The 14,147-nt window shown below is 41.7% G+C and overlaps 1 protein-coding gene across 3 annotated transcripts in view; it reads right to left on the bottom strand.

Moving 5' to 3' along the window:
• Window positions 1-5,538, bottom strand: part of WDR72 (WD repeat domain 72) — a 187,698-nt gene extending 182,160 nt beyond the window's left edge. For all 3 annotated transcript variants that reach the window (XR_006284393.1, XM_043524155.1, XM_043524156.1), the window contains exon 1: window positions 5,350-5,538. Coding sequence is in view for 2 of the 3 variants with exons in the window: in XM_043524155.1 (XP_043380090.1) it covers window positions 5,350-5,454 (105 nt within the window). In the remaining variant the exon portion in view is untranslated. The remainder of the gene's footprint in view (window positions 1-5,349) is intronic.
• Window positions 5,539-14,147: the final 8,609 nt, after the last annotated feature.

Raw genomic sequence — 14,147 nt, 5'->3', positions numbered from 1 at the left:
GCCTTTGGGCTAAAAACTTTCATTTTGAAAAAAGGTAAGTTGAGATTCTGGTATATTCACAGGACTAGTCTAGAGTTTCAAGAAAAACACCAAATGTCATGAGACTTATGTTAAAACTATGAGAGTTGGCCACATAATGGGTCCATTCATTTTTGCATAATACTTCTCAAAGGGCTTCTCTGCTGGCCAGGCTCACCAAAGTGCATCATGCTTTGGCCTTTCCCGTTTTGCTCTTAAATGCCCCTTCCTGCCAACCCTCTTTTCCACCAGCCTTGCTGCAGCCCGCTATTCTCTACAAAGAGAATCTACAGCTACTGTGAGAAAGCAGCTGCCAATTCCATTTGCACCACCGAAGTGGTGCAAAGAGTAATTAGGTCGAGCTGAGGATCTAGTCTTCTGAGTTTAGGAACAGTCTTAGGAATCCTTATGACCTTCACTAATTATGTTCCAAATTAAATATTTTACTATACCCACACAAGTATGTATACAAACAAAAATGTTATTGTCTGGGTGAATCTGGCAAGGGACACATAAGCTTATAAAGAGTTTATTTTTAATGTTGTATTTCTTTTTCCTGTTTGTGTAGCTCTGGTTGTCAACAGTAGTCTATGTACTTTTCATAAAGATAGATCAGACTGATTGGGTAAATACAGACTAAGAGCAGAGATTCAAGCAACTAGGTTGTATGTTAGAACCAGTAAAAATATGTCTTGTACAAATACTGTTTATGCAGAATTTGTGATGTATACAGAATATGCTTGAATATAACTTTTTTGTTGAATCAGAGCTGAAATGAATTAGATTATATGTGCAAGTATCACATATTACACCAGCTAGTGATACTGGGAAAAATGCACAGAGAACACAACCATAAGTAAGGCTGATCATGCCCTGCAAGGGCACTCCACAAGTCCAAGGATAATACAGGGAAAGTGGATGTGCATTGGGCAGGCTGGGGTGCTGTGCGTGGGATGGGACATAGGGGCCTTTTCTCTGTGAGGGGGTACAGTCATGACCTCAACTGCTAGTGGTATTTTTTGTGCATTTTTCATAATGTATTGTCCATTTTTACATAGTTTAATATATACAACTGGGAATAAGGAGGCCTATATTCTAATTCCAACTCTATCATTGATTTACTTTGACACCTCTCAGAGCACCCAGAGCTGAGAGTCACCTTGTTGCCACCTGCCTCCAGCCCAAGGGAGTCTTGCCTATGTTAGCTGGGTGTTGGCTCCCTAACACAAACAGCCTGTCAGCCACTCAAGCACTCTCCTCTGGTCTATACCAGCCTTGCTTTTACCTGGCATGTTGACAGTAGATGCACCCCAGCCCCCAAGTCCCTTCAAAGTCTCCCCATGTGGTATCCAGCCCCTGATCACCGGACACCCACAGAATTCCCAGATCCTGTATTCCCAAAGGAACAATGTACCCCAGTTTGACAGTTTTACCTTAGACCATTGCTCCTGTATTACCTACAGCACTTGAGTTCAATTATAGCAAAACAAAAGGAAATTTATTTAAGAAAGAGTACAGATTCAGATAAAAACAAGTATGAGTGATAGAAACAAATGGTTACATGTAAAACAAAATAATAAATAGTGAAGTATGGCCTACACTTATTAATAGTTACCTTTCCTAGCTAATAAAGTAGAGATTCTCAGCCCAAAGTTCAGTTTTTGCAGGACATGTTAGCCCCAAGGAGCTAGGACCATGTCTTTCATGAACCAACCCCACTCATCAAGGTACTTCCTAAAGTGAAGAGATCCAGAGTGTCTTTCTCCACTGACTCAGTCTTTTGTTGTTATTCACAGATAGGGCACTCCCCACAATGTCCTTTCATTCCTTTTCACTTCCAGGTATTTTTGATGTTTATAGTTTGTCTTTGATTGTTTTCAATTTACTTTTCTGGGTTGGTGCAAAGATAGACAATTGAGCAATACATTACATAAATCAGTTAGCCAGGGAGGGATGAAATTCCATCCTTTTTCACTAAGGCCCCGTCTACACTGGCAAGTTTGTGCGTAGTAAAGCAGCTTTGAGCACTGTTACTCCCAAGGTGTACACACTGCCAAGCCACTTAGTTAGCAGAAACTGCACAGATGCAGCGCTCTAAAAAAACTACCTCGATGGGAGGCGTAGAGCTTTCTGCACCATGGCTACAGCGCTGCGGTTGCCAGTGTAGACACTGTGGTGATTACAGCGCTGCAACTGGCCTCCGGGAGGTGTCCCACAATGCCTGTTCTCACCTCTCTGGCCATCGGTTTGAACTCTACTGCCCTGCCCTCAGGTGACCAACCGTCAGCCCCACCCCATACATTCCTTTGCAAATTTGAAAGTCCCCTTCCTGTTTGCTCGGTGATGCGTGCAGTGGTCTCAGCACATCTTTCCGAGTGGCCATGCCTGCTCCACGCACCAGTCGATCCCTCGCTTGAAGCAATGCCGAGCTGCTGGACCTCATCGGCATTTGGGGAGAGGAGGCGGTGCAGTCACAGCTGTGCTCCACCCGTCAGAATTATGATACCTATGGACAGATTTCTAGATGCATGATAGAAAAGGGCCATCACCAGGACACATTGCAGTGCAGGGTCAAAGTGAAGGAGCTGCAGAATACCTACCACAAAGCACGGGAGGCAAACCGCGGCTCCGGTGCTGCGCCCACAAGCTGCCAGTTTTACAAAGAGCTGGACACAATACTCAGTGGTGACCCCACCTCCACTGCAAAGTCCCCTGTGGATACTTAGTTGGCTTTGTTGCCAGTTGAGAGTGGACCGAGCCAGGAGGAGGCAATTTTGAATGAAGAGGAGGAAGGGGAATCAGAGGCAGAGGATGACTCCAAGGCCAGAGATGCATGCAGTCAGGAGCTCTTTTCTACCCCAGAGGAGCCTAGCCAGTCGGATCTTGGGGTGCAGCGCAAACAGGATAGGAGGCTCCTGGTAAGTGTATCTGATTTGGGAAATTGCTGAAGTGAGTTGTTGGGGGCAAGAGGGTTGCAGAAAGCAGGCTTGTCTCCCACCTCATGCCTAGTTTGAGTGGCGGAACAGGCTGTTGATACACTCCCTCACTTCACTGTGCTGTCGGGGCCGGGGACCATAGCTGCACACAGGCTAGCCACATAGGGGCCAGGGTGGAAGCCGCAGGCTTGGAGAAGCCCCTCCTCTCTTGATTCCCTGCTCACTCTCAGCAGTGAGATATCTTCCATAATGATCACCTTCTGTGGAAAGTGTGGGGACAGGAATGATGATCAGGGCCCCCCTACAATGCTGGCTCTCCCCAAGTGCCCAAGAGCCACACGCCTAGTGTACAGCAGTGTCCAGGAACAGTGATTTACCCTGCCCCTGTGGCTACTCACCATTTTTGTGGTCTTGTGGCTTGTGTGTGCTTGCCTGGGGTCAGCCAGTTAGTGACAGGTGTGTGAGTACTGGCTGTGTTTTAAAGCACTGAAACAGTGTTGTCTGTGTTGCAAACAATACTGCTTCTGTAAAATGTTGCATTAAACTTCACAGAGATGACCTTGGGAGCACAGCCTCCCTCTTTATCGGCAGCAGACGGTTGCAAAGAATTAGAAAGTATCCAAGAAGAACTTTATGATGCATTTGAGGCTTAATATGGAGATATACCTATCTCATAGAGTTGGAAGGGACCTTGAAAGGTCATCAAGTCCAGTCCACTGCCTTCACAGCAGGACTAAGTACCGTCCCTTATTTTTGCCCCAGATCCCTAAATGGTCCCCTCAGGGATGAAATTTACAACCCTGGGTTTAGCAGGCCAATGCTCAAACCACTGAGCTATCCCTCCCCACACTGAGAAAAAGGAATTGAAGGAGTGGTGGGACAGCAAGAAGAGGGACTGAAAGGAGAATGCGGCACACCAGAAAGAAGCCACGGAGCGGCTCTTAACAGTTATGGAGCGCCAAGCTGACATGCTCCAGGAGGTACTAGCTCTTCAAACCGAGCAGCTCCATGCCCACCCTTCCCTGCAGCTGCTGTCACAAAACTCTTTCCCATGCGCCCTCTCCCATCGCCGACACACTCTTATCAACCAACTGGCTCCACTCTCTATCCGCAGCATTCTGCTCCTCCCTCCTCACAGTCCAGCAGTGTGGACTCCCAATACCCACTGCACTCAACACCCATCCATCCGCAGTTTGGCCCTGCTGAAGTACAGCACCCGCTGCAACATACTCCAAAGGAGAAGGTCGGTGTGATCCCTGGACATACACAAATCTGTAGCCATCCCGGGACCCCTCCTCCTCTTGAGACCTTCCATTCCCCCATGCCCCTCCCTGCTGATGAATTTTTTCATTTGACTCTCTCCTCTGATGAAAGACAACATGTGAACACACAACAGTGATTTTCCTTCAGCGCTTTCTGAGCAGCGCTGTAACTGCTGGTGCTGTAACTTGGCCAGTATAGACGTGCCCTCAGACGTGACTTTTACTTCAAGACCATAATTTTAAATATAGTTACATTATTCCTTAACTATTACCCATACACACATCTCTCAATGTTTATGAGTATCAATAGGTTGCAAGCTTTCAGTAGAGACCTCACATGCTACCCTTTAGGGATAAGTACCATGAAAGTGGTATATTAGGTGTAGTGACTTTGTTAGGTCTGAGACAGGAATTGCTTGTAAAGAACAGTGAGCTTTTTGCCAGTTGGCACCAGTAACAATGATCATGTGCAAGACATTTGGGGCTAGATTCACAAAGGGGACTTAGGGCACGTCTTCACTGGCAATGCTGCCGCGGCAGCGCTTTAACATAGAACTCTCCCAGCGCTATAAAAAACCCACTTCCATGAGGGGCGTAGCTACCAGAGCTAATGCACTGTCTATACTAGCACTTTACAGCGCTGAAACTTGCAGCGCTTGGGGGGTGTTTTTTCCACACCCCAGAGTACAGCGCTTAAACTTTCTCAAAGTGCCAGTGTAGATAAGCCCTTAGGCATTGCAACTGCGAGTGTTGCAAACTAGGTGCCCTGCGGGAGTTCCCAATTTTGACTTAGTTGTCCAGGCTCCCCATACAATGCATAAGGAGAGTTATGTACCTAGATAGGGATTCTCAGAAGCGAGCAAGGTGAACAACCAGGAGTGGCAAAAGCACCCTAAAAGTAGGGGTGGAGGGGTGTCACAGGCACCCAAATCATAGCCCTGCCCCGCAAAACCCCTTTTCCCCCCCGAGCCCCAACCCTCCCACCTCCATTCCCTCTGAGACCCCATTCTCGCACTGCCCCTTCTCCTTGAGCCCCTGCGCTTTCCTTTCCATGCAAGTCTCTGCCCTGCCTCTTTCCCCAAGATCCCGCTCCCATCCCGCCTCTTCCCCACTCTTCTCCACCCATCACTCACCTTTATGGCTGGTAAAAAGTGATGGGGCCCATAGCCCCCGACTCCTCCTATTCCGGCACCCTTGTGAGCAGGTGACCACCTGCACCAGCCAAAAATGAGATGCATGCCCTGCCCTGATCCTCAAAGGAACATAGGCACCTTTGCTCAGGTCAAGTTGGAAATCTAAATAACTTTGGGGATCTGGGCCATAGGCACCTCCCTCCACTTGAAATTCCTAGCTGTGAGCCCTCTCCTTGAGTTAAGCACCTAACCCAGGTCAGCTGTATATATTGGAGCCTAAATATTGGATTAAGGGGCTTGAGGAAGCAGTTAGGAGCTAGATTCACAAAGAAATTTAGGCTCCTAATCTCTCTTTAGCTAAATTTAGTTATTTATAAACTGGGGTTAATAATACATAGCTTTGAAAAATATTTCAAGATCTTCAGATTAAAGGTTCTATGTAAGTGGAAAGCATTATGGACCTGACCCAAAGCCCGCAGAAGTCAATTGAAAGACATCTCTCAACTGACTTAATTGAACCTACATTTCAGCTCCTATACTGTGTTCCCATCATATTCAGCATCATTATTGTAATCAGTTAATTCATTTCCTATGCTATCTTCCCTTTAAGTTAGGGAGTCCCCCTTCACCAAAATGGGCAGGAGACAAAGCAACTCTTTAGTAGAGTAAAATATTTGTCTGGCCTCCATTAGCAATCAGGACATGTTCTCAGGATGAAGAACAGCAATTAGTGGTTAACAATGTTGTTGACAGATGTCAGCAAACTGTAACAAAACAGCATTAGTGTAGATTACATCAGGGCAGAGTTGTCAAGGACTGAGGATTTATTATATGTCTAATGTGATGAAATATTGATGAAATATGTCACATTTCATGTCAATAAAGCTATTGTTTTGCAAAGATAAACTACAGTATAGACACCACTGGATACACTTCTGAATATTTAAGGATGCTGTTGATTAAATCACTGCTTTTATGAGAATAAATGCAATTTCACAAATTGGGGTAGGACACATGGATGAAAAATATCTTTTTTTCTCATTGCATTCTGGAATTAAAGGAAGAAAATGCCTACTAATACAGAATCCCATTGCTTTTCCTCCCTTTCTTCTAATGGATTTAGTAGTTGCAAGCTATCATGATTTTTGGAGAGGATAATAACACAATAGCCTCTGAGTCCAAGCACATAGAGTAATTCCAGAATAACAACAAATACAATAATGACATTACTGTATCTACTCTAATTGTAAAGATTCATGAGAAGTAAATACAATACATACTGGAAGACACTAGAGGGAGCAACAGGAAAATGGTTGAAGGGAATAAGATGGCTTTAATTGTTGCATTTTTGTGAGTTTAGCTGAATAAAGAATCTAGTTGAATCCTATTAACTATTTGTTTAGTTCAGCTAAAGTATGGAAGCTGTTAGTTATACCTGAATTATATTTAGACCTGATTTTGTCCCTGGTAATACTCCACACCCTTTTTTAAAGCGTTCTTAACTTGCCCTAACAGTTCACTTTGCAGTTAAATCTGGCTAAATAAGATTTCAGCCCCAGGGACATACTTTCTTTTTAGAGAAGTCATTTTCTCTGGCTGTAGCCTTACATCAAGAATGCATAGATCAGGAAATGAGTAGAGCTGGGCAAAAAAATGATGAAATTTAGAATTTAAAAATGCTTAGCAGCAGAAAAAAAACTCAATGAAGTTTTCATGTCATTTTCCCATTTTGAAATTGCAATGAAATTTTGATTTTAAAAAAATCTAAATTTTAGTGGAGAAGGGGAATGAAAAACAGAAGAAAACCATTTTTAAAAATATTAGAAATCAGTTGTTTCAGACTCCTTTGTATGTATATATGTATGTATTTATTTTGTTTATAATTCAAAATAGCTTAGCTTTTAAGAGCATATTTTCAGTCAGGCAGAAGCCTTTGGTTTATTTGGCCCTCACAAATGAAATGTTGATCCTATTGTGAGTAGGTTACATTTCAGTAAGATGTCTCAGAAGTGAAAATTAGAGATGGCCAACTTTGTCAAATCAGTCCTAATTTGGTAATTGCATATAGTGACACAAAGCAGTTTGTAGTAGGTTACTAATTCAAAATATAATCGTATATACAGCTCTTCAAACACTAGTTATGCACAGTTTGAATCCAGAGCTCATCTAGGCCTCCTTCAGTCATTAACCATCTTGTTTTTGTAGGATATTGCGGTAGGCACAGATTGTGGTAATGAACACTGATTTAGTACAGCTGCACTTAGGAAAACAGGATAGGTGAATTAATTACACACTGTCATTCTTAAGTTTGAATGATCTTGTTTTTGTCAGTTTGTATCATAGCTGTAATGTTACTTACATGGTTTATTTAATATTGTGTGAATATACATTATCATCCAGATAAAGAATGTGGATTTACTGGCTATACTTAGTACTTTGATTCTATGATGCTAATGTAGCATGATATACTGCCCGCTTAATGTTTGTATCTTATATGAAATTTGTTCCAGCTATGTACGGTTGAAGGTTTTCAACTAAGTATTTTGCTGTCAGGAGCTAAATAATACTAATTAAGAATGATAAAAATGCCATTAGGACAAAGCAAATTTCATATGTTGATAGTAATATCCTTTGCTTTTCTTACTCTCAACTCCTGGTAATGCCTCTTTGGGTGACTTTGGGAAAATCCTCCAGTTCAGTCTCTGAAAAGTTCCAAGAGGCACACAGAGATTGTCTTACTCTTTTATATTTTTCTTGGACTCTACAGATTGATGGGCCTGACTTCTCAGTAGCTTAGAACCAGTCTAAATTCCACAGAGCTTCTTTTGTCCAGATGCCTAACTTTGTCTCTTCCTGAAATCTAAAGTCAAAACCAAAGATCCCCCACCTTTTGCAAAGTACCAGGCACACCCCTCTAAATCAGAATAACTGAACAAAATAACAAAATCTCAAGCACCTGCAGTTGCCCCACTGCTGCAGGGAATCTCACAGACGTTTTGGAAGTGAGGACATGCAATGTTTTGTGAAGTTAAAGGACTGGAGATGCCATTTCAGGTATATCAACTAGATCAGTGTGATCTAGTAAATAGGTCATTGGATGGAAATCAGGTAATCTGGATTCTATTTCCACCTTTATCACTTCCTTGCTGCATGTAATCTTGCCTTTCATTGATGGATTCGTGCTTGCAGTGAGAATGGAGAGATAGCAAACACCTGTTAATGATGAGAGACTGGGATGAAATCCTGGCCCCATTCAAGTTGATGGGAGTTTGGCCATTAATTTCAGTAGGAGCTGGATTTCACCCCTGGAGCAGAAAGCATCCCTCAGGTAGTAAATTCCAAAAGGGGTGGCATATATGTCAGATAGCTGAAGGCCTGGCTACACCTCTACCAGCAGACCAAACTCCTTGGGGTTACACAGTCTAGGCAGATATAATACTAGATAATAATACTCATTCAGCATGAGTAATGATTGCAGAATATGGGCCTTAGCCTGGGGGTATTGGAAATCATTTGGGACACCAATGTATTCAAGGTCTAGGGAAAGACTGAAAGAGGGCAGTAACATTGTGGTAAATTCAGAGTGAGCAGAGAATAAAACCAGCCAGAATAAATAAGTCTGGTTCTTTTTAATGTTTACCCAAATCATATTTCCCACTATTTCTTCTCCAGACATTGTGATGTTCATAAATGAAGCCATGTGCTTAGAAATCCCTTGAGGTCTAGTGTTTCTTGAAATAGGTGTCTCTAGAAATCAGGTGAAATCTTGGTGAAATAAGTTGTTTGTTGAAATCTGGCAGTTTCTTACTCACATCTGGCCAGATAACTTATTCCTTATGTTTATTATCCTTGAAATAGGGGGAGGTGTGTGAAAATGACCAACATAGTCTGATTCCAGAGCCTACTGCTAAATTAATTGCTACAACATCTCCACTCCATTCTTGGCTTTCACTTCTCATTCCTATTTTTCCTCTCTTTATGTTCCCTGTTTCTCTCTTCCTTTTTCTTTTCCATTTCATTTCTTCTTAATATAGGTGACCTCCAATTGGCCAAATGCTTTGAGTATAGATAGCAGGATTTTTATAATCAATAACATTTGACGTTACATCCCATATTCTTCATAGAAATATTATAATTTGAATATGGCATAACTAAGGTGTATTTTAGGCAAGATGGGTCATGTGAGATATCATTGGAAAGGTTATGATTTATTGAATATGATTATCCTATTTGAATGCATGTATCATTTTTGTATCTAAAGTTAGGACAGAATGTAATCAGCCTGGTTAGGCCATTAGGGAGAACAATAGGACTTTGCGGGTGCTAAATTCCCTCCTTCCTGAGAATTTTCCTGGGATGCTACTTTGACACTGCAGGGTCATGTGATCATGTCATCTGATACTGGATACCATCTTGGACTTCTAGTGTTTTTCCACTAAGGCGAAGGGGGTCAAACTGGGAAACAAAGGATTCCTGCCCTATGCAAATCCTATTTAAGGCTGGAGAGTGAGTTAATCTTGGTTCTTTCTTCACTGAATCCCCACCAGGATGACTGCTGGAAACATCTAAGGGCTAGTCTACACTGGCAGCGCTTTAACCTAGCTTGTGTAGTCACGGCAGAGCACTGTAAAAAAAACTACCTCCATGAGGGGTATAGCTACCAGCACTGTGAGCATGGCTCTCTGCGCTGGTGCACTATCTACATTGGCACTTTACAGCGCTGAAACTTGCTGCGCTCAGGGGGGTGTTTTTTCACACCCTTGGGCGAGAAAGTTGCAGCGCTGTAAAGTGCCAGAAACAAAAACAAAGGGGAAGGGTACTGAACCCAGGCTAGGAATGGTGTCTGGCCCGTGAAGGATATACTTGGAATTTTAAGCTGCTAGCAAGGGCAGTTTGTCCTCAAGAAATTCTGCAACTTGCCTAAGACAACATTTAGGTTAAGAAATTACTAGTTTTAGCCAATTTCTTTAGTGTATTAAGACTAGCTTGCATGTTTGTTTTATTTGCTCAGTAATCTGTTTTAATCTGTTTGCTATCCCTTATAACCACTTAAAATCTACCTTTTGTAGTTAATAACTTGTTTTTTTTGTTTGTTCTAAAACCTGTTTGTGTAATTCATAACTGGGGGTGGGGGAAAGGGGGCAAAAAGCTGTGCATAACTTCTTCCACATTGAGGAAGGGGGTGGATTTCATGAATTTACTCTGTATAGATTTATGTGCCACACAAGACAATACAATTTTAGGTTTACACTCCAGAGGGGGTGTACACTTGAGTACTGGGCAATCCCCGAGCTAAGTCTGATCTCAGTGTCTGTGTCTTTTTTTAGCTGGGTGTTGCCCTACCTGTATATGTGTGTGCTAGAGGAGGCTTGAGGGCCTGGCCCAGTAGGACAAGGTTAGGGAGCCCAGGCTGGTGGAATAGGCAGACTCAGCAGGACTCCAGTACATCAGGTGGCACCCTGGAATGGGGGGGTAACCCGTCACAAACGTCATGACAAATTTTGGTTTCCATAAAAATTCTGTATATAAGTTTCAGTTGTCGATCCTACACAGCTGTAACTATTTTTAATGATTTGGGAAACAAACATGTTTTGTATAGCCTGGGATTTGGATAATCAGTTTACACTGTATTGTTTTTTTATTAGGGACAGATTCTGCTGCCTTACTCATATGGAATATCTTACTGCACAAGTAGTCCAACAGATATATGTGAGACTCAATACAAGTTCCTTTCCAGAACATTCATTTCACCTATACCATGTTTCAAACTGGTTATCCTGGCCTTTGTATCTTGTCCTACATATAAATCTCAAGTGGATGCTATTTCCCATGGTTTTGGGGAGTATCCTTATTCATGCAACCATCACTCCTGAGTTTGACTTTCTGAATGGATTACTTACAGCGATGCTACTGATTTCAGTGACACTGCTCTATGTGAATAAAAATGGCAGAACTAGGCCCAAAATAAGAATGTAGGTAAACCTCAATTATCCCAATTCTCTCCTCCACCCTCACCTCCCACCTATAAGAAAAGATACTTCTGGCCAAGAGGACAAGAACACAAATAGTTCTAATTTGCTTATTGGGCAATCTGAGTCCACTTAGTCCATTATATGGATGCTGTAACCCTGCTAAGTGTTTTCCTATAATGCCCTTAAATATATCATCTATTCTGGACATTACATGATCATTCCATTTAGTGTGTGAATTTATCTTGTCCACCATGTCATTGAACCCTGCAGCCAACGCCTGTTGGCAGAAGTGGAACTACACATGGGGGACCAAGAAGAGCAGGGGTTCTCAAACTGGGGATCGGGACCCCTCAAGGGATTGTGAGGTTATTACATGGGGGGGGGGGAGGGCTATGAGCTGTCAACCTCCACCCCAACCCTGCTTTGCCTCCAGCATTTATAGTGTTAAATATATTTAAAAGTGTTTTTAATTTATAAGGGGAGGGGGTCGCACTCAAAGGCTTGCTATGTGAAAGGGGTCACCAGTAAAAAAGTTTGAGAACCACTGAAGAAGAGCATAATACAAATGAATATTTGAGATTCTACTTCCAATACCTTTGTTTAAAGTACTGTTTAATATATGAGAAATGCTAAGATCTTCAGGACTCTTTTTGAAGCACTGAATTTGGCTAAAAATCATTATCTATTATTAGCTAAGTTGATATCAAAAAGCTATTTTAGTTGCCATTATCTCAGAAACCAAAATCCGTCCTGTTCTGCTAATGGGAGAAGAGGGAGTAAGTAGCTTCTTTCTCCCAATCCCTCATTCTCCACAGGAGCAGGGCAGAAGAAAGTATTAGGGAGGGACAATGGCTACCAGTATTATATCTGCCTAGGCTGCATAACCCCAAGGGAATTTGGTCTGCTGGTAGAGGTGTAACCAGGCCTTCAACTATCTGACATACATGCTACCACTTGCAGAATTCACTAACTGAGGGATGCTTTCTGTCCAGGGGTGAAATCCTGGTCCCGCTGAAATTAATGGCCAAACTCCCATCAACTTGAATGGGGCCAGGATTTCACCCCAGTCTTTCATCATTAACATGTATTTATCTCATGAGTATTTTTCACTCATGTCAATAATTCCATTGAAGACTATAGGACTATTTGCACAAGTAAATACCACTCATAGTGAATAACAGTTTCAAAATCAGACCCCAAATAAGGCTACAGTTTGTTATAAATCCTTTCCATTTGCCTCTTTCCCCCACAATCCTCTAAAAAATTCAGCCTGTCTTCATCACTGATCTTGAGATATCACTTATGCTAGCTCTCATGAAAGTAAGGCTCAGTCCTTTTCAAGGATAAAATACCACATGCACTTATAGGAAGACTTGCAACTTCTCATTTATAAGGATTTGACATGTCTGGCTCACACATGGGGAACACTGGTATAAGGTTATCATGCCTCATGTCATCAGCCCTACAATCTGACTGGATGTTTTTTAAAGAATGATTGCCTGTTGTAACAAGATGGAGCGTTAGCAGGGGGAGAATATAGAAGCTACATGATTTTAGTGCATGTTGCATTTCTTAGTAAGTTAAGTAATTTTAAGAAGTTAGGCAGTATGATATACAATTTGAAAATTTTAAATTGTAAGAAATATCGGGGCAACATTATATTTGTCAGTGAGCGTGCAGATGACTTATGCTGTTAAAATCATGTCCTCCATTTTTTTTTTGTAAAGTGCAACATAACTACTATATTATGGAATATAAAATTAAAGAAGGTCTATAAACATTTGAAGTTCACTAGCGCTCTTCTCCTAGCACTCTTCTCCAGCACTGAACAGTTTCTAGCCACTAGGTGTCACTAAATGGAAAATACAAGCAATCAAGAAGACAGATAAGTTTATTTGTATGTCTGAGTAAAAGCAACAGATGTTACACCTTCAAAAATACTTCCTAGGGAGTAGATCTTCATACTTTACCCAATCGATTTACCCCAGTGACCAAAGTTTCTTCTTGAAAATATCTCCAAAAACTTTCAAGACCGACAATCTTACCAAAAATAATGGAGAATAAAGCTTAATATCCATCTCTTCAATTCATTATAAAATTAAATACAAATAAATGAATGAATACTGCTTCTATATAACAAATGGAGTAAAGCTATCAACAAAAAAACAACTCAGCACCAGAACATAAAAATCATGTGCTGTTTTAAATAAGAAAAAAATTTTAAAAATCCTCAAAACTAAGTGCATTTAATTTCTTTCAGATATTTACCTCTCTCTGCACAGTTGACAGTATATTTTCTTCTGGTTTATCCTGAATCTAGGAAATTTGATTTGCTAATGTCAGCATAATCCAGGTCAGAGGTACCTCCTCATGGTGGAAGCTTTGCTGGTATTCCAGCACCAGGATGCAGTGGCTGAAGTAGCTGCCATGTCAGCTATGAGACAAGGGTCAAAGTTAGGCCAGCACAGCACGCAAATGCGAGGACCTTACTGAGACCTGTTACTCTCTGCCTATCCATTTAAGTGTACATATTACCTCACTCACCTTATCTCTCTAATATCCTGGGACCAACACGGCTACAACGATGCATATCTATATAGGTGGAATAATACATGGCTATATTGTGTTATACAGTACAAATTCATACTCTTGGTTTCTGTATATTTAAGGCAGTAATAATACTTTGTTTTTCTATAGCGTATTCTGTCTGAAAATCTCAAAGCGCTGTACAGATCTGAATGTCCCACAACACCTTCATCAGGCAAGTAAACATTAAAAAACCCTCCATTTTATGAAAGGGGGAAATAATGGACAGGAGTGGGAAGG

Source organism: Chelonia mydas, chromosome 10 (assembly GCF_015237465.2).
Source record: "Chelonia mydas isolate rCheMyd1 chromosome 10, rCheMyd1.pri.v2, whole genome shotgun sequence".
Lineage (NCBI taxonomy): Eukaryota > Metazoa > Chordata > Testudines > Cheloniidae > Chelonia > Chelonia mydas.
Note: the sequence above shows the minus strand (reverse complement) of the source record. Positions and strands in the feature narration are given on the sequence as shown.